At 45.1% G+C, this 26550-nt stretch overlaps 1 protein-coding gene across 6 annotated transcripts in view; it reads left to right on the forward strand.

The window, feature by feature from the left end:
* The window catches only part of TXNDC11 (thioredoxin domain containing 11), a 59160-nt gene that overhangs the window by 21816 nt on the left and 10794 nt on the right, over positions 1-26550 (forward strand). For all 6 annotated transcript variants that reach the window (XM_036086268.2, XM_036086271.2, XM_036086272.2 and 3 more), the window contains 4 exons: positions 2024-2117; positions 17396-17508; positions 19858-20058; positions 25311-26103. In XM_036086268.2, coding sequence (XP_035942161.1) covers positions 2024-2117; positions 17396-17508; positions 19858-20058; positions 25311-26103 — 1201 coding nt within the window. The remainder of the gene's footprint in view (positions 1-2023; positions 2118-17395; positions 17509-19857; positions 20059-25310; positions 26104-26550) is intronic.

A 26550-nucleotide genomic window follows, 5' to 3' on the forward strand; every position in this document is an offset into this window, starting at 1 on the left:
TGAAAATTGCAGTGCTGGTTCTTTTGAAGATGAGGCTCCTTCCTCCAAACTACGAAGGCCCTTGGAAAACTGCAGCTGTGAGGCTGTCAACAAGAAGAAATTCTTCCCTTATAGAGGTGTCCACCCCGTTACTCGTTTTGAAAGGTTGAGTTTGGGTTTTCCTTGAAGACTCCGAATTCGCATTTTCCTTACTTCACTACTATGTGTACCCGTTCATATGTATGCATGAACACGTGTAGTTGCACCATGCGTGTAGACAGATGCATGCTCATGGGCCATGTGTCCACTCTTAGCATGAGTGAGAAGAGGGCTGAAATTGACCTCATTTAATTTTTAGCCATGAAACAGTTATTAATATGTAGGATGAATTTATTCCATTTGATTTTGGTTTGGAAGATTGGTCAGAATTTAAAGAAACTTAAATGAGTCTGTTATCTTTCTGTTAGTTTCCATTTTTGTTATCTTTTGTGCCCAATATTAACGAAGTGACTAGAATTTCTAAAGATGTTGTCTTTCTTTGTTTTCGGTAGAAGCGCTTATTACACTGTCATAGCCTTGTTTGAAACCGTAAGAACCCAAACACTGTAATTCTACTTGAAGTCAGTTCTGGGTCGGCTTGTTAAAAACATGTTGAAGGAGTTTAGCAGAAGAAAATGTTGTTTTCTGATTTCCTCAGTTGTTTGAGAAATAAATTTATGTGCTGTTTTCTTTTTTTTAGATATTAGGATTAAACATTTTGACTCTCTGTTTCTAAAAACCAGTTGATTTATTTAAAATTGAATCTTAAAATAAGCAAATGTTTTAGATTTGAAAGGGTGTGTTTTCCACTACAGATCAGAAATTTCCTCTTTTTTTACAGTGTACTGATGTAAAATTTTACCAACAGATTAAATTTCTACTTTACCTTTGGGATCTGATTTTGTCCCAGTGATCAGATCAGCTCCATTTACTTATTAAGCATGTGCTTTAGGGCCAGAAAGGGGTCTTTACATTTGCCTAGTGCTTTATCAAGCTCATTCTTCTCAGTAACCTTGTGATGAATTGTCCCCATTTGCCAGAGAAGGAGGCTGAGGCTTTCCATTGAAGTGTCCACCCAAGACCATTCAGTGTCAGACTCCAGGCCCAGCACTCTTTCCCCAGGGATCTCACAGTTTGGCTTTTAGGGCAGATACGATTATCACAGGATGCCATCAGACAGAATTTGTGCCACAGGGCCTTCAAGAGAAGGAAGCAATTACCCTGACGTGGAAGGCAGGATTGGTCTGGTAGGGGACAATTAATTGGTTTGGCAGAATGCAGGGGTGTTCTGTGCTAAAGCTTAGATAAATGGATTGAGCAGGTGGAAAGAAACTTGTGGGAGTGGAGGAGCAAGAGGGTAAGAGATGGTCCTTCCACAGACTGACCTGACCAGAGAGGAAGGTTGTCATTGCATAATGGGGGTCTGGGTATGGGGGCAAAGAGCCCCTGGAAGGATGACCTTGAACACTAGCTGAGCCAGTCTCATTTAACCTGATTTCCCTAAGTGTGAAGGCATGTTTAGAGTAAATGAGAGGAAGCGATTGAGGAAGAAATCTGAGAAAGGTTATAAAGAAATCATTGATTTAGTTTGCCTAGAGGCACTAAACAAAAGGCATGAATTACTTGAACTTGATGGTGAGGTTTCTAGCCAGGGACCTAGAAGAACTCTAAGCAGGGCACCTGGGTGGCTCAGATCGTTAAGAGTCTGCCTAAGAACTGTAAGCAGAGGGTGGAGAGACCCACTTAGGGAGAGGGAAGGAAGTTTCAGCTCTGAATGCCCCTGTGAACGCTCTGCGTCTCCATCCCTTACCCTGTTGGTTGTCTAGATGGAGGGAAAGCTCAGTCCTGTTCCGCAACTTTGTTCATGTGGTTAGCCTTCTTAAAAAATGAAACACAACACAAATTGCAGTTGCCAAATAATGATGGCATGTCCAGATATAAAATATTCCTGTGACACAGTGGCCTCTGGTCCCTCAGTCACCTCATTCTGCTCTTGTTCCTGCAGCCTGGAGTCCTCGGCTACTTTGAGTTCAGTGGCTCGCCCCAGCCTCCTGGTTATCTGACCTTCTTCACTTCAGCGCTGCACTCACTAAAGAAAGGTAAAAATAATTCCTATCCAGACATTGGTACTTGCAACAAATGTGTGTATATTGAGATCTTCTTTTACATATGTTACCCTTATGATTATATATTTAAATTTCCCGATTCCTTTTCTCTGTATTTATATAAAATACACTGTTTTGTGTTCTATTGGCAAACAAAATACTATGCTATTTCAAATACAGTCTAGTCTCTAAGATGTGTAGCTTTTTAAACTGTGGTTTGATCATACTGTGTCTGTAATTACATATTTTGCAGTTGAAAATTTATGCCATAACCTTTTTGAGTGTATAGTTACAAGTTTTGGTCAGAATTTTAGTGGTTATATTACCAGTTGGATATACCATAATTTGGGAATACATTTCCTTTGGGAAGTATTTTTACAAGTATAAAAGTCATGTCACATTACAGCATAAGTGTGCATATATATATATATATATATATATATAAAATTTTGTTTTATTTGTTTATACTCAGCTGAATCATATATTATTTGAGGTCCCTACTTTTTAAATGAAACATTGTGTCCTGCCCATCTTTTCATGTTGCTCCATGTTCTTCTCTGTAGCAGTCATGACCTCCTGTCAGTTTTCTGTTGGATACACTTTCATCTGCTCACTTGTCTGTCTCCTCTGATACACCTTCATCTGCTCACTTGTCTGTCTTCTGTTACCGTGCTGGTCCAGGCCCATTCCCCCACCCCTGGACTAGACCAGTGGACCCTCAGCTGGTACCCACTCTTGCCCCTTCTTCCTCACATTAGGGTCCATTCTCCCCAGCCTCTAGGGCCCTGGTCTCCACTTGTCAGACCCCAATTCATCCTTCAGGGTCCAGTCAAATACCACTTCTACAGTTTCCCCTGATCTCAGTTGGGTATCCTATTGCTTCTCATTTGTAGCACTTAACATAGTTTGTATTTATGTATGAAGTTATGAGATTTGTTTAATGTCTGTCTTCTTCCTCAGACTGTGCAGTTTCTGAGGGTGGGGCCCGTGTGTCTTCAGTAAGTGCTTTTCCTCCAGCATCTGGCACATAGCAGGGGTTCAGTCACTATTTGCCAAGTGAGCGATCAGATTGATGGCTGTGTCATCTTTCCCCCAGTAGATCAACCAAAAATATGTAACTGTCCTTCTGTTACTGGGTATTAGATTGCTTCCATATTTTGAGGGGAGGAGGATTAGAATAGTATACTAGTAATACATCAAACAGTCATATGACTGGCCATTTTAAGATAGACACTGTCTTAGGGTTGTATGCATAGAGAACTACTGCATTCGTGTTTTTCACTAGGGACATTAAGAGAGGAAATCAGGCTGTCACATAAGTATGTGTCTGTCCACTTGAAAGACTCTGAGCTGCCCAGATTCAGGTGACTAAGAAGACTTAGTGTAAGTTTGAATTTTGAAAGCAGCATACTGCCAACATAAAAAAGCTTAAGAAGCCGGTACTCAAAAATGTTTTCAGAAAATGAAAGCCCCGGGGCGCCTGGGTGGCTCAGTCGTTAAGCGTCTGCCTTTGGCTCAGGTCAAGATCCCAGGGTCCTGGGATCGAGCCCCGCATCGGGCTCCCTGCTAGGCGGGGAGCCTGCTTCTCCCTCTCCCATTCCCCCTGCTTGTGTTCCCTCTCTTGCTGTGTCTCTCTCTGTCAAATAAATAAAATCTTTAAAAAAAAAAGAAAAAAAAAAAGAGAAAATGAAAGCCCTGGGGCGCCAAGTGGCTCAGATGGTTAAGCGTCTGCGTTTAGTTCTGGTTGTGATCTCTAGGTCCTGGCGTTGAACCCCGTGTCGGACTCCCTGCTCAGTGTGGAGTCTGCTTCTCCCTCTGCTTCCCCTCCCTGCTCATGCTCTCTCTCTCTCTATCTCTCTGTCTCAAATGAATAAATAAAATCTAAAAAAAGAAAAAAAAATGAAAGCCCCTCAGAGATCTCAAGTGAAAACTGAACGTGAAAGGCCAGTCTGCAGTCACTTACTCATCAACATGATGGTAGCATTCAAGTTCTTGAGTTGAAGACATTTCAAGATGGTGGAAGGATGTTTTATTATCTGGTTAGCTTATATTGTGTGCTAATGATTCATCTTAAATTACTTTTTCATTCAGAGGTTTTCAAAATATTACTTCTTTTTTGGAAGAACCTTTCCAAGTACAAGATACAGTAATCTTTTAGCCCCTTTTTTTTCTTTTCTTTTTTTAAGCAAAGGAAGGTGATAAATGGGTAAAAACTATTTGAAGGAACAAAGTAAACCTCTTTGGTCAAATCCCTAATATTGACAAATGATCACAGGCAGTTTCTTCTCAGAATAAATCTAGTCTCTGATTACCTTGGCTACATTTCTTCCCTAGCTTGTGACTCTAGTGGGGTCTGGTAAAATCCTTTTGCATATGAACTTTGCAAGAGCTGAGATTCATTCTGATTCATCATTTTTCACTTCATTTTTGTGGGTAAGCTCTCACTTAAGTTTAATGAACTATTTTTAGAAGAAAAAGACAAGTTTGGAACGACGACTTTCCATAATATGTGCAATAAAACCTTGCTTTGGGCATCTGGTTTTTTCCTCCACTTTTCTTTCTTATACCCAGAAGTCAGACAGTATTTTACTTATTAATAGTAGCTGTTCAGTAAGAGAAATGTGTGCACACTTTTTTTTTAATGTTATAGTTTGAAATGTAAATTATAGGTCAAGGTTGTATTTAGATTGTGTACAACAAATTGAGGCCTAAGGCACATTTGCCTCACTTAACAATTGGTTATGGAGAGCTTAACTAGAGAAGTGTTTAGTCTGTTGTGGTAGAAAGCAGATGTCCTGGTTTAACATGCCACAAGTGTTTACAGAATGCACGTATCTTTCCATTGCCTTTATTTTTTTTAATTGTCTTAGAAATAGCCAGGACGCTCTCTGACATTTGTCTTAAGGTAGCTGGCTGGCATGAGTGGACAAGTATTTTGAGAACGTACCGGATGTGAAGCCTCATGTCTAGGTGTGCAGGGTGTGCTACGAGAGAGTACATGCCTACCTCAAGAATGCGTGAGTTTAGTTGTAAGATCTGCTTCCGTGGTACTTTGCTCCCTCTCTTAAGACCGTTTCTGTAACATTTGATACTTTTACACATTATTGTAAGGGAATTAGGGAAAATTGGCTTTCTGCCTGAGCACTTAATACTGATTGCTTTCTCTTTTTGTTGTTTTAACTCTTTCCTTTCATCTCAGTTATCTGGGTCCTTCACCCCTCGATTGCTGTCTTGGTGCTGATCTGTCTGTTGATGGAGGCCTGCCTGTTAGGTGGTGGGGGCGGTGCTGCTTTGTCATATTTCTGTCCGTTATTTTCCTAGCTGTGTTACTGTCACCGTTTTTTATATAGCAGTTCTGTATTTTCTTTCTTTCTTTCTTTCTTTTTTTTTTTTTTTTTTAAGATTTTATCTATTTATTTGAGAGAGAGAGAGTGAGAGAGAGTGCACGAGAGGGGGTAGGGTCAGAGGGAGAAGCAGACTCCCCACTGAGCAGGGAGTCCGATGCGGGACTTGATCCCGGGACTCCAGGATCATGACCTGAGCCGAAGGCAGTTGCTTAACCAACTGAGCCACCCAGGCGCCCAGCAGTTCTGTATTTTCATGTAGTTTAATCTTTGGTTCTTTTTCTTGATTTCAGTGTTGTAGTTAAAAGGTTGAATGAATGACTATAATAAAGGGCACTTGACCTTGAAATTGCTCAAGTGAGAGTGATTGAAGCAATGAGATACTAAGTCACTTTGGATCCCTTCCCACTACCACCACTTCTCCTCGTGCCTGGCCTTTTGGGTTCCTTAGACCAGGGTGTAGGCATCGCTTACGACAGGACTGCGTTGGCCCCTTCCTGAAGCATTCTTCTTTCTCTGTCTTTCTACTGGCTTTTCTCTGTCCCCTGACACTGGAATCCTAATGAACTGAACTGAAATTCACATGGTACTTAAATGTTACCTTGAAAATACACTAATCCATTAACTAAGGATGTCGTTTCTACTTTATTCTGCCACCGTTAGGAATTCCTAAACTTAGTTGACTGGGGAACCTTGTGGCCTTAGTTTTCTAAGGAACACCCTTTGGGAACTACTGTTGTAATGAATTTTTTAAAGAGGAATTTATTAAGAGGACGAACTGCTAATTCCAGTGTAGGGTCTCTCTATACTCCACCAGGTGGCGTCCAGTGGAGCTGTGCTTTGCTGGTAGAATTGAGTCAGGATGCATACAAAGCGCTCTCCTCCATATCCTTGTTCATGAATAAAGCTTTTTTGGGAGCACTTTTCTGTTAGATTGTGAAATTTTATGTAATATCCGGAAGTCCAGAGAGGAGGATTTTCTTATTCTGTAAGTGACACACATTCTTAAAGGTATTGAGAAAACAAGGGACTGATTTCTTAGGCAAGGTTGATTCTGAGATTGCTTTTTTTTTTTTCCTTGGGTTCCTGGATCTAACTCTTGAGAGTTTGGATCAGGCATTGGGTTTAACAGTTCTCTGTAAATGAAATAGGTTCTAGGATTACTTGGTATTCTTGGATAATCTCATTCATTGTCACTGTACTTGTAGAGGGAAATCTTTTCCTGTCTCCTTGAGTTCTAAGGCCCTCTGGGTACTGATTAATACACATTAGCGTAAGTTAGAAATTCCATACTTTTTGTCCCTGTGCCTAAAACTGACTTTTTTTTGTGATGTTGCTATCATTTTAGCAAGGATGTCCTCATGTTTCACAGGAGATGCTTTTCTTCCCCTTGTGGCTTATCTCTTAAGCCTTGTAAATGCTGCTAGGTAAGAATTAAGGCCAGACCTCCCCACATAAGTTAGATTCAGAAACATGACTTTTTAATTCAACAAATATTTGAGGATCTACTATGTGCTCCAACTAGAAAGATGAAAAAAAAAACTAGTTCCCCAACATATAGTACCACCAGAGAGTGAGGCAGACAGGCAGGCTTGCCTACAATGTGAGACTGGGGACAGGTTTGTGACAGGTTGTTGGAGTGTGGAGGCAGGACATCCACATCAGATCACGGATAGCTCAGAGGAAGTGGTGCTGGGGTGGGGAGGTTTCCCAGGAGAATGAGGTGTCAGCCTTCAGGTAAGTGTGTAAGGAACTAGAAGGAAGATAGAGAGGGGCTGGGGAAAGCAAAAGGTATGCAGGAAGCTTCAAACCAAATTTAGTCATTTATAGATATTTAGATTCCTTGAACCTATGTATTTTAAAAATAGGACCATCTTCACTTTCTGTTTTGTGATATTTTCTACTTTTGGAAGATTGTCCTTTTTAGGGAGTGTGTGTGTGTATCCTATTTCTTCAAGGTTTTTGGTTTGCTTCTTTGATGTTTTTGAAGCTAAGATAAGATTCCAGACAAAGAACCAAAAATATTTAAATCTTAAAAAACTCTCAGGGATCACCTGCTATAATAAAGTCACAAGCTTACAGTGAAACAACTCAGTGCAGACAAACCCAGTTCTGGTCTCTACTTGACTACTTTTTATGTAAAGGTGGGTATGGTAAGCTGTTACTAGGCTGAGCCCTTCCGTTAGTCAAGCCCTTTATCTGGATGATGCAATCTTCACTCTTTGAAGTAGAAACTGTGAATATGTCATTGTGACTGTCTCTGGTGAGGAAACAGGCTCTGAGGAGACTGTTAACTGACCCGAGGTCACTGTGGCGGGCAGAATGGTGGCTCCCCAGAGATGCCCCTGTTCTGATCACCAGAACCTATGAACATGGTACGTCGCATGGCAAGGGAGAATTGAGGTTGCGTGTGGAATTGGCTTGCTAATCAGCTGACCTTGAGAACAGGAGATTATCCTGGATTATCTGAGTGGGCCCAATGTCATCAGGAGGATCCTTAAAATTGGAATTGAGAGGCAAAGAACAGTGTCAAAGTGACGCAATTTGAGAAGGACTTGTCCAGCCCTTGCTGTCTTTGAAGGTGGGAGGGGCCACAAGCCAAGGAGTGCAGGCAGCCTGTGGAGGCTGGTGACCGGAAGGAGATGGATTCTCCCCAAGAGCCAGAGGGATCATGCCCTATTGACACCTTGATTATAGCCCTTGAGGCCCGTTTTGGACTTCTGACCTCCAGAACTGTGAGGTAAATATGTCTTTTTAATCTACTAAATTTGTGGTAATTTGTGACAGTAGAGGTAGCAAATGAATACAGTCGCATACCAGTAAATGAGCTGGGATAGGAACCCAGGACCATGTTACTCCCATTTACTGTTGTACACTCCTGGGATGAGGCAGGGGCACAGGATGGTGATTCCTGCCTCCTGGCCTTTGCCCATGATACTGCTTTAACTAGAATGCCTTTCCCTAGTTAATATCCACCTCCCTAATTTTTCAAGGCCTAGCTGAAGTCCTTGGGGTATTTATAAATACTGCCTCGCTAGCATAACGTCTAGTACATTACGGGCATCAAATGGAGATTTCCATACCACTGGTCCTTTCCTGGAGCTCACGAGTTGGCTGTGCACCCACTTAGCAACTAGCATTATTTTCTAATTTTCCCCTGAACTTTATTAGTATCTTCCTAACAAGAAGTTCCCATAGGCCCGGACTGAGTCTCTCAATAAGTCATTTTAGTAGCCGGTGTCCTGTGTGACCATGGCCTACCCATGACCCCTTCCAACTGGTCTTCATGTTCCCTGTCTGGAAGATGAGGGAGCTGTGCCCTGATCGCCTCTAAAAGACACTTCAGCTTGAAAATGCACTGGCCCTTGGCCTGTTTTTGTAGGCCTGGGAGATAAGAATTGCTTTCATATTTGTAAAGGGTTGTTCGCAAGAAAAAAAAAAAAAGAACGTGTGACCCTTGTGCTAGACCCTAGTAAGAACAGCCTTAAATGGGGACGGAGGAGGGATTTGTAAGCGGATGGGTTTCTTTTGTGAAGTCTTTCCTTCCCTGAAGTATTAAAACAAAAAGGAATTTAATTGAAATACGTGTGAGAGGAGCACCTGGGGTGGCTCAGTCGGTTAAGCAGCTGCCTTTGGCTCAGGTCATGATCCCAGGGTCCTGGGATCGAGCCCCGCATCGGGCTCCCTGCTCCGCGGGAAGCCTGCGTCTCCCTCTCCCACTCCCCCTGCTTGTGTTCCTGCTCTCGCTATCTCTCTCTCTGTCAAATAAATAAATAAAATCTTAAAAAAAAAAAAAAAAGTACGTGTAAGAGAAGTCTGTCATGTTAATATATGTGACAGTGCATATTTAGCTCTGCAGTTTGTGTTCCCCTAAAACAACATATTTGGAACTGCATTTCTCTCCTCTCTAACTCACAAGAAATTAAAAGTCCCAGTGAAGGAGTTCTGTGTTTACTTAGCATTTAGCCGTATTGTGGCAGGCACCAGAATGTGCATGTCTCTGTGGTGCCCAAATGCCAGAGAATTTTCTGGATAATTGTTTTGTGCTTTATATTAAGAATTTTGAAAATACACAAGGCTCAGAGTCAAATTTCTAGTGACAAAATGCAAGTAATTGCTATAGTTCGTATGTTGGATGCAAACATTTCTGTAGTCTATTACATTTCTTTGAAGGTTTTTTTTCATTTGGATGGATGTATTTATTATTGGAAATGTGGGAAGTCATCCACTGAATAATTATAAATCACTATATAAATGCTAAGTAACATGGGCGCGGGTTGTTACCCTTTTTATGTATTCCTATTGTTTCCCTTTTCCTGCCTTGTCTAAAACCTTGGAAAGAAGAGTGGGAAAGCAGTTCATAAAAATGGCAGAGTATAGAGTAAAATGAGGCTTGTTTCCAGGGTGGAAGGTACCATGATGCAGGTTTGCTTTTTGGAAATGTCACTACTTCCCAGAGTAAAGAAGGGAAAGAAATTTTCCCAGGGAGTCAGTGACTTCTTAGCTATGCTGATGAAAAGCCACATGACTTAATCCAGTGGTATTTAGTTTTGAAGTATCATGCTTTATTTATTAGCTGTTCTCCTCATGAGTATTTTACTTGACCTGATACTCCATTTTGTTCCACAATCCCTAAGAGATTAGCTCACACAGATGTCTGCTGGATAGCACATGGCCAGTCCTGGTATAAAAATTTCCTCACTGCTCAGCTCCAGCATTTCTCTTCATTCTTTGAGTATATCCTTGGGTGCCTTACTTTGCAGTGCACCAAGTGCTGTTAGCTCTAGGCCTCTGAGAGAGAATTAATTTCAGATGCTCAGCAGTTTATACAAGGTCTAGAGACCCACCTTTTCCTTTCTGAAGGAGAGATAAGGTCACACTTTTAAAAATAAAATTAATAATTCTCTGCTGTTGGAGGGGTTCTTGTGGAAAAAAAAATGTAAGAAATATTCTCTTAGGTGTCCTTCCCAGATCATTGACCATTATTAAGACTTGCTATTGGGTTTATCATATCTGCCTAAGTTTCTTCCTGAGTTTACATGAATCTTGCTTTTTCACAATTACTACCCTGGCATAGTCCAATAGAAATATAACATGAACCACATAGGTATTTTAAAATTTTCTGATTGGCTACATTAAAAGTTAAGAAGAAGTTGGTAAAAATAACTTATGAATATAAAATAATACGTTTAACCCACCGTATCCAAATTATTACCATTTTAACATATAAGCAGTATAAAAGCTGTTGAGATATTATATATATATATATTTGAACCTAGTCTTTTATACTTTTACACTAGTTATTTATACTTTTACATTTAACAGCACATTTTAATTCAGATGCTGAAATTTCATTGGAAGTACTTAATCTATATTTAGATTACATAAAAATTACGGTGGGAAAATGATTTACATACTCAAGTTGTTTTAAACATACTTAAAAGTTTTCTAGTGACTGAGTTGAGTTGGTCAATTTAATTTAAAATTAAATCAGTTAAGGGGCGTCTGCGTGGCTCAGTCGTTAAGCGTCGGCCTTTGGCTCAGGTCATGATCCCAGGGTCCTGGGATCGAGCCCTGCATCGGGCTCCCTGCTCAGCGGGAGGCCTGCTTCTCCCTCTCCCACTTCCCCTGCTTGTGTTCCCTCTCTCGCTGTGTCTATCAAATAAATAAAATCTTAAAAAAAAAAATTAAATCAGTTAAAATGAAATAAAAAATCTAGTCCCTCACTCACATTTATTTATTTTAAGATTTTATTTATTTATTTATTGGGGGGGAACAAGTAGGGGGAGGGGCAGAGGGAGAAGCAGACTCCCCTGCCGAGCAGGGAGCCTGATGCGGGGCTCGATCCCAGGACCCTGGGATCATGACCTGAGCTGAGGGCAGACGCTTAACGACTGAGCCACCCAGGCGCCCCTCAGTCACATTTAAAGTGCACATTAGCCATATGTTGCTAGTGACTAACGTATAGGACCGTGCAACTCTGGACATAGGCCTCATTATCCAAGTGTCCAAGGGTAAAGCAATTTTTTCTTGAGCTACTGAGTCTCCTGCAAGCATATCCCTGAGTTAATATTTCAGATTCGTGTCCCTGGTTATCTGTTAGTTGGTGAGTGTGAGTTGTGTAACTTTGCTTCAGGCAAATTTATTATTATTATTACTATTTTTTTGAGAGAGCTCAAGAGAGCGTGTGCACAAGTGTGCGAGTGGGGGAGGGGCAGGGGGAAAGGGAGAGAGATTTTTTTTAAAAGGTTTTATTTATTTGAGACAGAGATAGCGAGAGAGAGCACGAGCAGGGGGGTGGGGGTGGAGAGGGAGAAGCAGGCTCCCCAGTGAGCAGGGAGCCCGAAGTGGGGCTCAATCCCAGGACTCTGGAATCATGACCTGAGCCGAAGGCTGATGCCCAACCAACTGAGCCGCCCCGGCGCCCCAGGGAGAGAGACTCTTAAGCAGATCCCATGCTGAGTGCAGAGCCTGCTCAGGGCTCAATCTCATGACCTGAACCGAAATCAAAAGTTAGACACTCAACCGTCTCAGCCACCCAGGTGCCCCTATTAGTAATTTTAAAACAGTTGAAAATCTGTTCTCTTTCTTAATAAAGGAAACTATTTGTTACTCTTTCTGGACTGTTTGAGAATTTTAACATTTTGCCTCCTTGAGGTAGTAGATTTTCCCTCAGTATGTGTGCTTTACCCCAATACTAAACCGAAGTTTTCATATTAAAAATTGAATTTAAGGCAAGTGGTTTTAAGCAAAATAAAATAGTCTGATATTAAAATGTTATGCAAAAGCCCCAAAACAAAAGTCTTGATGTAAACCAGAAAGATCGCAATGAGCCAGATGCATCTGAGTAGAAGCCAGATGGAATTTCAGATTCTTCCATCCTGGATGTGTCTTAGGTGGTTGCCACGAGGTAAATGGTGACAGTGGTGTTTGGAAGGCACGGGAAGGTCAACAGAAGCTATATACCTAGGGGGAGTGTGGGAAGCAGGGGTGGAGCTTTCCGTTAGTGGCAGAGAACAACCCCAACCTCAAAGATAGCAAGGGGTAAACCTGTATAAGTACTGAAAGTAGACAAGATTTTTTTTTTTTAAGATTTTATTTATTAATTTAAGACATAGAGATACAGAGAGAGAGAGAGAGCATGAGCAGGGGGAGAGGCAGAGGGAGAGGGAGAAGCCGACTCCCCGCTGAACCAGTAGCCTGATGTGGGGCTCGATCCCAGGACTCTGGGATCATGACCTGAGCCGAAGGCAGACGCTTAACCGTCTGAGCCACCCAGGCGCCCCTGAAAGTAGACAAGATTAATGGATCAAATCAAGGTAATTTATTATTCAGAGCACACAAACAGTGACGTGGTGCCGTGGGCCTAGATGGTGGCTGTGTTTGTGGTGGGCTGCCTTGTGGCTGAGGGACCCAGAGCCAGGGACTCAGCACCTTTTGTAGCAAGCGGCCAATAAGCCAGTCTTCATGCTGTGGTCAACTCGACCTCCTTAGTTGCCTGACTGACCAGCTACAGAAACTGGTTTTAACTACTGCTTTTACCCCGATGTTCTTTCCTGGTCTTGGTACATCTTGCAAGTGGTCTTTGTGACGCCTTTCACTAGATGATTAATAGAGACTTGAAACTGGCCAGTTACCTGGCTAAGAAGAGTTTATTGAGATTTTTAAAAAAATTAATTGAACAGGATCATGTATGTCATTGTTGGACCTTATTTTGGTGGGGGAGGGGAAAGCATTATTTCAAATTTATTTTTATTTTTTATTTTTTTAAAGATTTTTATTTATTTATTTGACAGAGAGAGAGAGGGAACACAAGCAAGGGGAGTGGGAGAGGGGGAAGCAGGCTTCCCGCAGAGCAGGGAGCCGGATGTGGGGCTCAGTTCCAGGACCCTGGGATCATGACCTGAGCCGAAGGCAGACGCTCAATGACTGAGCCACCCAGGCGCCCCCCAAATTTATTTTTAATTCAACGAATTCAGAGTCCTTAATTAAAATATTGAAGCTTCACCACCTTTAGGACAAAATTACTCATTTTAGAAATGACAGAGACTCCTGCTGTAGAAAGCCTTGGAGCCCTTGCTTAACAGAGAATGTTCTGGATGTGGAGGTGAGAAGCGTTATTTTTTTTGTGTCTTTCTTAACACTATAAACTTCCTCTGCTAATTCAAGTACTCCTTGTACACGTGACAGTGCAAATTTAAGTGGCCTCTTCTAGCAAGGTTTCCGCTATATGCAGGAACTTAAAATAGATGTGTGAATTTCATAGATATCTCTGTATGTGAAAAGTAAAGTTTTAAAATTGTGATATGTTTGGGCATGTTTGAATCTGCTGTGTGCAGGCAGGCTGTCCATTCTTAATGCAGTTAAACAGGTTTTTTGAACAGGCCCTTTCAACTTTTGGATCAGCCTGTCACTTTTTTTTTTTTTTTTAAGATTTTATTTATTTACTCATAAGAGACAGAGAGAGAGAGAGAGAGGCAGAGGGAGAAGCAGGTTCCCTGCTGAGCAGGGAGCCTGATGTGGGACTCAATCCCAGGACCCTGGGATCATGACCTGAGCCGAAGGCAGACACTTAACCATCTGAGCCACCCAGGCGCCCAGCCTGTCACTTTTTATTCCTCTGCTCCGATAAGTCATGTTGGTGACACTGGCTGACTATCAAGTGTATTTCCTCAGTGGCTGCTTTTCCTTCTCCTCTTTTCTCTTTTTAGCCGTGGCTGTCCACCAAGATTCAGCCTTCTTCTGGAGAGTGGTGCCTTCTAACCCTCTCTTACGTCCTGCTTTTTCTTCTGACAGCTTTGGCATCTGAACTTACATGTTATGCCATTTTTTAAAATCCAGATTTTGAGCTAATTTTATACTTGTAGAAAAGTTGCAGAAATAGGACTGGGAGTTCCTCTGTTTTCTTCCTTCACCTCGCTTCCCCCAATGTTAAGATGTTATATAACCAACCATTTGTGACGGTGCTTTGGTCAAAACTAAGAAATTACCATTGGTACAGTATCATTAACTGAACCACAGGCCTTATTTAAATTTTGCCAGTGTCTTCACGAAATGTTTCTTTTCTGTTCCAGCATCCAATATGGGATCCCACATCACGTTTAGTTCTTTCTTCTCCTTAGTCTCTTCCAGCTGATGACAATTCCTTAGTCTTCCCATGTCTTGTGTGACCTTGACCCTTTTCAGGAACACTGGTCATTGTTCATCTTGTTGCTCAAAGAGCTCCAGCTTTCGCCTTTAGGAGTGTCTTGGGTCGGCTCCTGTGTCCTTTGAACGTGCTCTGTCCTTTATTGTGACACAAGCTGTTTCCATCTCCTTTTGTGCTTCCCTTGCCCCAGCTCTGGAATCAGCCTCTTCTCCAGGGAGCCCTGGTTTCTTTTATGGAAGAAAGGCAATTAGAAACCAAGACTGGGGTGCTGAGTATGCTCTTTGGTATCGGGTGTCATGACTTGTAGGCCCTTTCAGCGGGTAGAGCAAGGACATGTATATATTTACACCCGCGCATATGCCTACGTCTGTAGTTCTCTGTTGTGTGTGTGTGAGAAAAGCCGTAAGTTTATACTAATTCCCTCTGATTCCAATCTAACACCAGAGTGTAGCTTTCCTTTATTAATGTGTAACTTTCTCCACCCACCCCGAGAAGCCTGGCTCTCATTGTCCTTAGTTCTACAGTACTCAGTCTAAGATACTGTTCCAGTTACTCAGTTCTTTCTCCCTACCCCTCCACCCCACCACCGTGGTGTGATAGTTAAGTTTATTTGTTAGTGCTTGTGTTCCACATTGGGCACCCCCACATCTTGGTTGGTTTAATGATTTTTGTTTGTGGGTATGTGAAGGGTGTGAAACATCGCCTAGGCTCTGAGAGTCCCGATAGGAAAAGGTGTCCCCGGAGCAGGAGGGTCAGGCTGCCTCACCCCTGTTTCCCGACCCCATTTCCTCTCCTTTCCCATCCTTGCCCATCCTTGCCCCCCGCCCCCCATACATAACCAGTCTCTGTCGTTACTGACTTACCCTTCCTGTTTCTTTGGTTTTGTGCCATTTTAAACTCGTCAGATTTGTATGAAAGGTGGTCTCAGGGATTGCCACGCCCGCTTTCTCCCTCTTGGCCACTCGTCCAAGAGCAAGGCGACACCCCTGCTGCAGAGTGGGACTGGGGGTGGGTGAAGCTGGAAACTTGGTGTGTTTTAGTACTTTCATATTTTTACATTTTGGCTACTTAGATAGAACTTGGTTATATTTAAAGTTAACTGGTATCTTATTTAACATCCAATAAAGCAGAAGGGGGCTAGGAAAGAGGGTACCTTTTCCTACACCATCTTATCCAGTCGCCTTTTTTTTTTTTTAAGATTTTATTTATTTATTTGAGAGAGAGAGAGAGAGATATCACAAGTAGGCAGACAGGCAGGCAGAGGGAGAGGGAGAAGCAGGCTCCCTGCTGAGCACAGAGCCCGATGTGGAGCTCGATCCCAGGACCCTGGGATCATGACCTGAGCCGAAGGCAGATGCTCAGCCATCTGAGCCACCCAGGCGTCCCTCCACTCGCCTTTAATACTAGATATTTTAGTCAATTTTTAGCCACACAAATACTACATCTACTCCTTGAGGGAAAGAAAAGAAAGCTTACACATAAGGATAAGGTCCCCTCTGATCTCTATCCCCCACATAAAACTATTTTTATTATCTTTTCAGAGTCTTTATACTTTTTTTAAACATACGTTCCTGTAGGAAAAAAATAATGTATGTTGTTTTATAAGGTGTGAGGTTTTGTGTTTTTTTTTTTTTAACCGATAAAAAGGTATACTTTACCTTTCTTCAGCTTGCTTTTTCACTCACGGGTCAAGAAAAATGTTCATGTCGTACAGATAGCCCCACTCCATTGTTTTGAACATCTGCCAGAGTATTTCTTGGTGACGGTCCTTACGTGTGGCTCCGAGCACCCAGGTGCGGATCAGCAGCGGGGCTCGGGGCTGCAGCTTCTGCCCACATCTCATTGTGAGCAGCACACCCCCTTGCTCTCCCGAGTGGCTGCCACTTTCCGTGTCCCACCAGCATCATATCAGAGTGACCTTTCTCTACTGGTCACCAATACTTGGTATTTCCTGTGTCTCAAATTTGGGGCAGTTTGAGGGTAAAGAGGGGTACTTTGTTTTAATTTGCTTTCCTCTGAAATAGGGAGGTTGAGTGTATTTTCATGTAATTATTAGCCTTTTACATTTTTTTCTGTGGTTTGCCCATTTTTAACTGCTTTCTTTTTCTTATTTATTTGTGTGAGTTCTTTGTACATTTTAGATTCATTCATTTAACCAGTATTTATTGATCTCTTAGATGCCTAGGCACTGCTATAGGTGCCGGGGTAATAGCAATAAACAAGGTTTCTAATTTCACAGGAGTTAAGAGGAAGTTGGACCAAGAAAATCAAAATAAATCAACCAGATTATGTAGATATTAATAAATGCTATAAAAAAAAATAGAGTAATGGTAGAGAGAGTGCTCAAGTGGAGAGGAAGCCCCAGTTTGCCCTTAGAGACTTCATCCTCGGAGTATTTGCACTGAGGTGGGATGGTCAGGGAAGGCTTCTTGGAGAAGGTGGGGTTGGAGCTGAGGTCTGAATGGCGTGGAGCCAGCCATGGGAGTGTCCAGAGAGAACAACATGTGCCTGGGCTCTACGGTGGGGTAAATGAGAGATGGGCACGGGGTCACGGGAGAGGAGGTCACATCATCGCAGGTGACCGTGAGGGATGGTCATCAGGAGGAGGCGTGAGGTCTGTTTCAGGAGGAGGTTTCCCCAGCCCCTCCTTTCTTGTCTAGGCTAGGTGACCGGAAAGAGCTTTGCTCTGGGGATTTGTGCATCAAGACTTGATCATTGGGTTTTGTGGTGGTTTTAAGGCATAGGCTTTTTCTTTAATAAAGGAAAATTTTCTGTTTCAGATTACCTAGGAACAGTACGATTTGGGGTTATCACAAATAAACATCTTGCGAAACTGGTATCCTTAGTACACTCTGGAAGTGTGTATTTACATAGACATTTCAACACATCACTTGTAAGTATTTTGAAATCACATTTATATTAGCGCAGTGGTTCTTAACCTTGTTTAGGTCACGGACTTCTTTGAGAATTGGATAAAATCTGTGGGCGCTCTCCCTAGGAAAATGTACATGATTTTATATGCAAATTGAGAGTTCTGCAACCCCATGCTAGAGCCCGTACCCCTGTTTATGAACCCCTGCATTAAAGGGCTCTCAAATGTAACATCTAGAAATTCTTTGTTTATATTCTTTGACTCTGGTACAGCCTTGTTCGTTTTCCTCCTTGGATGAAATTGCAGGATTGTTCCGTTGGAGAATTGTTACTCTGGGCCCGTGTTCTCAGAGGTTAAGCTTCCATTGGGCGATGTTCTCTGTTCATTTGTTCCATTCATCAGGAGTACTCATGTGACATGCTCTTTTCCTTAGGTGATGAAACGGAATTTGAAGTTCTTGTTAAGTCACAGTGAGAAGTTGATGGCTTCTCACCCCAGTGAGCCTTGGTTTTCCATTGTCGTCTTTGTTCCCTGACTTCATTTGCTTTTGGTGAACCAACCCCAACTCAGCTATTTCTGAGCTTTTGACCTGTATCCTGCTTAGTCCTGTACCTCTGCTCTATTTGTTGCTGCTTCTTCAGTCCCATCACTGAGAGTTTATTTTTCTTAAGTATTTTCTGTCTCTAACTTCACTGACAGTGTGTGTGACTTACAGGTTGAGTGAAGACCAGTATCTGTGTAACCTGTGTACCCAGCCCATTGAACCTGGGCTCCCCTCAACTCAGCATGCAAGTCACATGCCTGTGGCGGGACTGTTAGGCCCTCTCCGGGGTGCTCCCTTGGTTGCCAGTCGCCCTGGCTTCTGCAGCTCCCTAGCAGCCCAGATGCTATGCTGTATTTCTTGTAGTTTGGACTCCAAAAGTCAAATGTGTTTTTGTGTTTCGCAAATAGAAATGTGTACATGATGTTTGAGTATATTTTTTCAAACTCCCGCCATCCCACTTCGAGAGTCACTGCTTTGCTGGTTTCTCTGCCGCCTTCCCGCTCTCCTCGTGCCTCTGAGCTGCTTCTTACTTCCTCTGCTTTCGCTGTCTGTCCCATCTTCCTTCATCCTCCTTTTGTAGCATGCTGTACAACCACCACGTGTCGTATGGATTTAGAGGGGAGGGCACTGAGGAAGGAACATGAAACAGAGAAGCTAGGGCTGTGGGAATGGCCCTGGCAAATGCACTGGGCTTACTGCATCAGGTCTGTAGTTCTTAAGGTCATTTGGTTGGTTTAGCAGAATTCCTTTTATCAAATGAACTACTACTGGGATACCAGTATTTTAACATAAAACCAGTGGACATCTTTGTCACGAGGCAATTTAATTCTCTGTTTTGGAGAGTATAAAAGATCTCATTTTGTGGAACCCTCCAAAGCACTTTTTTGGGGAGTTTCATTTGAAACCCAGTGATGCATATTTTTGGAATTTCAAACATAATTTTTTGTTGACCTACTTTGGTTGTTACAGAGAAACAAAGCACAAAACCTAAGTGTCTCTTTCCTTCATTCTGTACACATAAGTGTGATCTGTGGCCTTGTACAAGTTGTGGGTCATTCGTGGATTCTTTCAAGTATTTGTTGAGTTCCTGCTGTGTGCCAAGTGTTCTTCTAGTCACTGGGAGTACAGGGGGCCAGAACAGATACAAAGGTCTGCCCTAACGGGGCGGCGGGGCGGGGGGGGGGTGCTCCTCCCGCCATTATGAGCCAAGTTTTGAGGAACCAGTGTAAAAATCTAAATGATCCTTGGCTTTATAACCTCCTTTCCTGTAGGTGTTCATTGATCCTTTTACAATAATCCTTTTTTTTTTTAAAGATTTTATTTATTTATTTGACAGAGAGAGACACAGCGAGAGAGGGAACACAAGCAGGGGGAGTGGCAGAGGGAGAAGCAGGCTTCCCGCGGAGCAGGGAGCCCGATGCGGGGCTCGATCCCAGGACGCTGGGATCATGACCTGAGCCGAAGGCAGACGCTTAACGACTGAGCCACCCAGGCGCCCTACAATAATCCTTGTATAAGAACCCAGTAAAATGTAATAGTTCCCTTTGGCCAGGGTGGAAGAGGTCATTGTTGCCAGCAGCAGATTGGGAGAGTTCTTCAGTGGTAGAGGAGTCAGCTGAAGGGGACGGGAGGCATCTGTGACCTGGAAGTCACCTCTCTGCAGCCGCTTCTGCTCTTTCCAACCACTTGTGAGGAAACGCTGTGTCTGGAGGAGCAGGGGCAGGTCACGTCCCTGAGTCGTCTTGTCTGCAGCTGGGCAGTGGTGGGGTGGTCGGGGCCTCCTGAGCCTGCCCTGCCTTCAGCCCTCCCTGTGTTGTCCTTCGCAGGTCTTCCGCAGGGAGGCTGTCAACTACACGGCAGAGAACATCCATAAGTGGGCCTTAGAGAATCGAGAGGCGCTGTTGCGATGGCTGCGGCCGCACGGCGGCAAGAGCCTCCTGCTGAACAATGAGCTCAAGAAGGGGCCGGCGCTTCTTGTATTTCTCCCTTTTAATCCTTTAGCCGAAAGCCACCCTTTAATAGATGAGGTAAGAGTCCTAATGTTAAAAGGTATCTCCTAGGGACCAGGAAAGTCTCGTGAACTTGGACGTCTCGCTCCCGGTTCACGGTGATTTCCGCCAGGAGTCAAGAGCCTGCCAGCAGCGGCTGCTGCATTTCTGCACCGTTACTCCTTCCTCCCGTAAGTGGGCAGGAGAGTGGGTGCCGGGGGTAGGACCCACCGCGGCCTCTCTGGCCACGTTGACGGACAGCTGCTCGAGTCTGGGGGAATTGGCGAGAACAGGCCTGTCCGAGCTACGCCTCCCCAGGGTGGGACCAGATGTCCCCTGTCCCGCCATGACCCACTGCGGGAGTGGCGTAGAGGGGCTGGACTGCGGCACAGGCAGGGTGCGGGGTGGCCTCGGGGGTGGCCATCGGGGGGGGGTTGGGTCTGACCGCCAGCCCTGGCCGACCTCAACCCGGCAGCCGGGAGCGGCAGTGGTGATGCTGGGCTCCCCTGTTTCTCTAAGCCTTTCTTGTGAAGATAAGCAGAGCGGTTTCCAGAGGCGGACGCTGTCAGGAGTCTGCCCCTCCCTCTGCTTTTCCTGTTTCGGGTGGTGCACTCACGCTCTCTGGGTGGGAGTTGATTTTATACATGGATCATTTGGAGGCACTTAGAGAGAGTAATAACAATTACAGAGAGCGCCTGGGATTGCTAAATTGGATTTACTGGGGGGGTTTATTTTTTCCTTCCCTCAAGGATCCCTTAATTGGCCAAAACCAATTTCAGACCGCCAGTGTACCACTGGCCAGGCTAACCAGACACTGCCTCTCCCCGAGCCCCTCCGCGTGAGCCTGATGGTCTGCCTGGAGGCGGCAGGGAGACAGGCCTCTTGCCCAGCCAGACCCCTGACTTTGCTACTCTGGAGCCTTATTGTGAGAGTTGTTACCCCCGCTGCTACTCTGGCTTCGAGGAAGAAACGAGAGAAATGAAATAGCTTTGTTTCTTCTCCTCTGATTAGGGAGGACTTGAAGTAATAAGACTTATTTTCTTGAGAAAATCTTCACTACACGGATAGTTTATGAACTAAGACACTCTCCCAAATTACTAGGCCTTTACTACATCTACTATTAAGAGCCATAAGGCTCTTTGTAGGAAAAGTGGGGTTTTTAACCACGGCGTTAGCTATGGTTTGGGATTTTTACTTTGACTTTTAAAATTTCTTTGTGGAGAATTCTATCTTGTCTGATTTGGGCAAGTAAGTGTCCTGGGTGGGGTAGTGTTTTGTAACTGGAGCCGGTCCTCTGTTCAGGGGGTCATGGTTGGATTTAGGCCCCTGGTGGGAGGACACTAGCTTTCCTGCCTTTTTCCCTGGCTCAGCGTTTCCCTTCTCTCCCCTGACTCCTCCATCTATGGCCAGGCCTTCTTTTTTTTTTTTTTTTTTAAATCTCTTTGTTCCTGTGGCTCTTTCCTCAGAGCTCAGAGTGTCCCTGCAAGGTGAGTGGATTCCCCAACCTCAGTGTATGGTTGAGATTGTTGAAAACCAAATGGCATCTCAGCGGTATTATGGCTTCCTTATTAGCCAAGTAAAGTGTTCTGTGCAGTACATTTCCCTCTTCATTTTAGGTCAGTTTAGCAAATGTTTATGGAGCACTGTGTCAGGGAGCCATGGGGGAGAAAGATGGAGAAGACGCAGCCTTACCCTCGTGGTCTCAGAGGCTTGTCCAGTAGGGGCAGGAGGAGCTTGCTTTTAATTAATTCAGGGCAGAGGAAGGTCAGCCCCAGGCCCGGCTCAGGAGGAACTGGAGGAGAGAGGGCTCTGTGCCAGGAAGCTGAGGCTGTGGGCGGGGCAGGGATGGGGGACAGACTTTTAGGGTGGCCGGGATGTGGATGGGTTGAAGGAAACGTAAGGGAAGGCGCAGCCTGAGCAGAGGCACGGCGGTGGGGAGGTTGCTGCGGGTTCATTGTTAGCAAGTAGTGTGGGTTGTGTGGCCCCCGGAGGGGCTGCCTGGAGAAGACCCAGGTGGAAAGCCTGAAGAGGAGAGGCCGTTGGGTGCGACTTTGAGGACTCCAGGGTTCAGCGTGGCCAGCAGAGTGTCACTGACAAAGGAGAGATGTCCGCAGAGTGGTGTTTCCATGATTCGCATTTTCCAGGCAGCAGTGTTCCAGGAGTGTGGGAAGTAGTAAAGTCCGGAGCTTGGGTGCTGGTGGGGATGGGAAGTGGGGTGTGTGAGCAGGGGTAAGGAAGCCGTCGGGGTTGGGTCGGGTGGGCCGGGGGAGCAGCACACTTGGACATTCCCAGGCTGAGTTCTAAGCTCATCAGCTCCTCAAGTGCAGGAGAGCTTAAGCCTTAAGCCTTTTTCCCATGCCCACCTCGAGGCCCAGTTGGGCAGGCGGTTGAGGACGCTTACATTGTGGAGAGAGGTCAGTGTCCCATGAGGGTAGTAGCGTCGGGGCTTGCCGGGCAGCGGGTTTTGAGGCAGCCGTAGTGGGGAGTGTGGTGGGTGGCACACAAGAGGACGGCCGTATGCTGGCTCCCTTGTGAGCCCCGGTTCGGGACCGGCAGCTGCCGACACACGCGCATCCCCCCCAGCACCCCACGGGAGAGCACAGCGTCAGGCTGCTGGCCCCCTGCATCTCTGCAGAGGGTCCTGGAGAGGTCATAGGACGTCCCAGTGTGCTGCTCAGAAGACATGCTCCCTGCAGCCAGCAAAGAGTCCGTGTGCCTCGTTTCCGCTTTCACAGCGCCACTCTGACACGTTCAGTGTGTGAGCCTCACGAGCAAGGTCATGGTTATCTTGTTCTGGCTTAAACATTTGTCTGATTAAAGAAAATGGAAGAGGGCGCCTGGGTGGCTCAGTTGGTTAAGCAACTGCCTTCGGCTCAGGTCATGATCCTGGAGTCCCTGGATCGAGTCCCGCATCGGGCTCCCTGCTCGGCAGGGAGTCTGCTTCTCCCTCTGACCCTCCCCCCTCTCATGTGCTCTCTCTCATTCTCTCTCTCTCAAATAAATAAATAAATAAAAAATAAATAATAAAAAAATAAAGAAAATGGAAGAAAGCATTTACAGCACAAATAGTTGAAGTTATTTGCCAGATTTCCCTCATTAGTTCATGTGAAATTAAGTATGACCTCAAGCATTTCACATGTAAAGATGGAACTGGACTTGCATTGTCAAAACTGCCCTGGGTGTGAAAGGAATGTGAAAGTAAAAACCAGTTCAATTTATAGGAGAAAAATAAGAATTCCTCTCTTTTTTAAGAGCATTACTCTATACAAAATATTTTCTTCAATTAAAAATATCCTTTACGTGGTGCTTTGCTTATGAGCGGTGTTGTGAAAAGAGATGAGGAGAGAAGACCCTTTAAGGACCCCTGCTGTCCTTAGTATACTCCTACTTGGGCTTCTTGTAAAAGATTGCAGTAAATACTTCAATTTCTGTGGGGTTTTGGGGGGGGGATGGGCAGGGGGCACGGGTGGGAATGGTAATCCATTGTGTGTTTGGGTGCAGAGCAGTGCCCAGATGGGGCCAGAGGGCAGCTGGGCTCCTATGGATTGTACGGGCCTGACCTTATTAGTGGGCTGCGCTGTCAGAGCCTTTTCCAGAGAGGGCCGAGACGCTTTATGTGGGGGGAGAAAAGGAAGCACTGGTTTATCATCTAAAGTGATCTTTTCTTATGCCGGAGAACTATTCAGTTTATATTTCTGTACAGATGCATATGTCTTGAATTAACACTCTATAAATACCGTATATAAAATTTGGAGTTTTTTTTGAAATTGGAAAAGTACTCACTAAGTGGCTTTACACACACACACACACACACACACACACACACACACACACACACTTGAATGAAACAAAATCCCGAGTGACTTAACATCTTTTAACTAACTGGCAAGATTTGATCCAAGTGAGCACGTGATTCTATTTTAGACAGTAGGTGGAGTAAATGCCTTTGGATTATAATGACTTGCTTGTTTTTCTTATGAACCTGGGGTGGGTAGTGAAAGGTATTCAGTTTGGAGATAGTCTTAGAATGAAATGTAAATCTAATTGGGCTAATACTGATCTGAGGGTAAAGTGGTTAATCTCCCCAGGAAGTGGGAGTGTGTATGTTACCCCGAGATGCCATTCATTCACCAGATCTTCTTGTGCATTTGTTCTGTGCCTGGCTGTGGGGGAACAGGAGAAATCAAACAGGGTTTCTACCTGTGAGGGTCCATAAGCTTGTGGGGAGGAGGGGCATCTGAGCAGACACTTGTGAGACTCTGTGGGAAGGGCTTTGGGGCCCCGAAGAGGCAGAGCCAAACTCCCAGGTGAGGTGGCACAGGTGGCGTTAGCTTTACTGAAGCAGCCACCCTGCTATTGGGCCTTGGGGACAGTATTGAGGTTTGTCGGATGGAGGAGGTCCTGGCCAGGCCTGCTCTAAAGAGGGTGGGGTGACCCTGGAAAGGCAAATGCAGGCCAGACTGTTAGGTTTTATCCTCCAGGTAGTAGGGAGCCATCGAATGTCATTTGGCAGAAGAGTGCTGTGCTTAGGGTGGTAATTCTAAAATTAATAGTGACAGTGTGGAGGCCGAGTGAGGCAGGGGAGAACATGTGGTGGTGGTCTGTGACGACTGAGGGCCTGAATCGAGGCCGTGGCCATGGGGACACAAAGGATGGGGACGGCTTTGTAGCTGAAGTCAGAGGTGGCGGGGCTTGAGGCTCGTGCGGACGCAGAGGGGAAGTTGGGGCTCGAGGGATCACCATTCCCACTTTGTAATGCTGTTTTCTCAGAGAGGGCAGCACAGGGTGGGGAGGAGGTTATGGGGGAAGACAGGATGGATAAGTATGGTTTGGAACAAGTTGAATTTGTAGCCTCCTGTGAGGTGTGAATTTATTTGGAAACAGGTATGCCGTGAAATACTGTGATCCACTCATGAGGTGTTTGGGACATTTTTAGACTGTTAGTAAAGGTGAAGAAGACATCATACGTATGGAAGAGTGGCCCCTCAGCCTAGAGGTATGTTGCAGAGGGGGAGCTTGGCTCTTGTGTGGTGGATGGAGACGTCTGCCTCTAAGACCCCTTCCTGCTCCCCACAGTTGGCTCACTGTTAATAGAGTGACATGTTCTGAAAGGTAATCCAGGCCTCTTCATTCATAGCTTTGGGGTAATGCTTTCCTGTTTGATGGAGTGAGCGGAAGAGCAGGCCCGGGCTCCTGGTGAATCGGACTAGGATGCTTCCCGGGCCCGACGGCTGCGGGCTCCCTCCCTCCGCCATCGCTGTGCCTCTCATGAGCTCCACCCTGTGTTTCAGATCACCGAAGTGGCCTTGGAGTACAACAACTGTCACGGGGACCAGGTGGTAGAGCGGCTCCTTCAGCACCTGCGGCGAGTGGACACCCCGGTGTTCAGGCCTCTGGCGCCTGAGCCCCCCGCGCAGCTGCCGGAGCTGCCGCTGATCACGGCGTCCCCCTGCTGCAACACCGTGGTGCTGCCCCAGTGGCACTCCGTCTCCAGGACGCACAACGTCTGTGAGCTGTGTGTCAACCAGAGCGCAGGGGGCGTCAGGCCGAGCTCGGTCGGCATGCCGCAGTGCAGCTTTTTTGAGATGGCGGCAGCTTTGGATTCTTTCTACCTCAAGGAGCAGACCTTTTATCATGTGGCGTCGGACAGCATAGAATGCAGCAATTTTCTGAGTTCCTACAGCCCCTTCAGCTACTACACTGCATGTTGCAGGACCATAAACAGGGCCGTGACGGGCTTCATTGATTCTGGACAAGGTGTCTTTGAAACCCCGACCATCGCGTTTTCTTCCCTCGAGAAGAAATGTGAGGCCGATCCCCCAGGCTCCATTCCTCACATTGAGGAGAACAGGTATCTCTTTCCTGAAGTGGACGTGAGTAGCACAAACTTCACAGGCCTGAGCTGCAGAACCAACAAGACCCTGAACATCTACCTTTTGGATTCAAATTTATTTTGGTTATATGCAGAGAGGCTGGGGGCTCCAAGCGCCACTCGGGTGAAGGAATTTGCCGCAATTGTTGATGTGAAAGAAGAGTCTCACTATATCTTGGATCCAAAACAAGCTCTTATGAAGTTCACCCTAGGTACTGTGGGCAGTTTCCTTCCCCAACATAAAAAAGTATTGCTTAACTTAATACCGGTAACTTTTATCCAAGGGTCTCAGTACATTTGGTCATGGGGGGATGTCAGTTCTGTAGCTCACTTGAAATCTTTAGACTGCAGTTGGTCATCATTCTAAAAGAAGCTAATTTTGTCTATTAAAGGGAACAGAAACTTCCTAACTTCAGATTTTGGATAAGTTTGTCTTGTAGCCCCTGGGGGGTTGGGGGGGCTAGGAGTCCAATGTTCCAGATTGGCAGTGCCTGTCCCGTTTCTGAGTTGCAGTGAGCTGCATGGGGTGGGCAGGAAAGGCAATGGGGCGGCGACCCGTTGTGCTACGAGCATCCTGGGGGGCTGATGAATGGGACCCCCGCAGCAGTGCCACTCTAAAGGAGCTTAAACAGGAAGCAGTGAAACGTAGAACCACCTGT

This window comes from Halichoerus grypus, chromosome 6 (assembly GCF_964656455.1).
Source record: "Halichoerus grypus chromosome 6, mHalGry1.hap1.1, whole genome shotgun sequence".
In the NCBI taxonomy this organism is placed as follows: Eukaryota; Metazoa; Chordata; class Mammalia; order Carnivora; family Phocidae; genus Halichoerus; species Halichoerus grypus.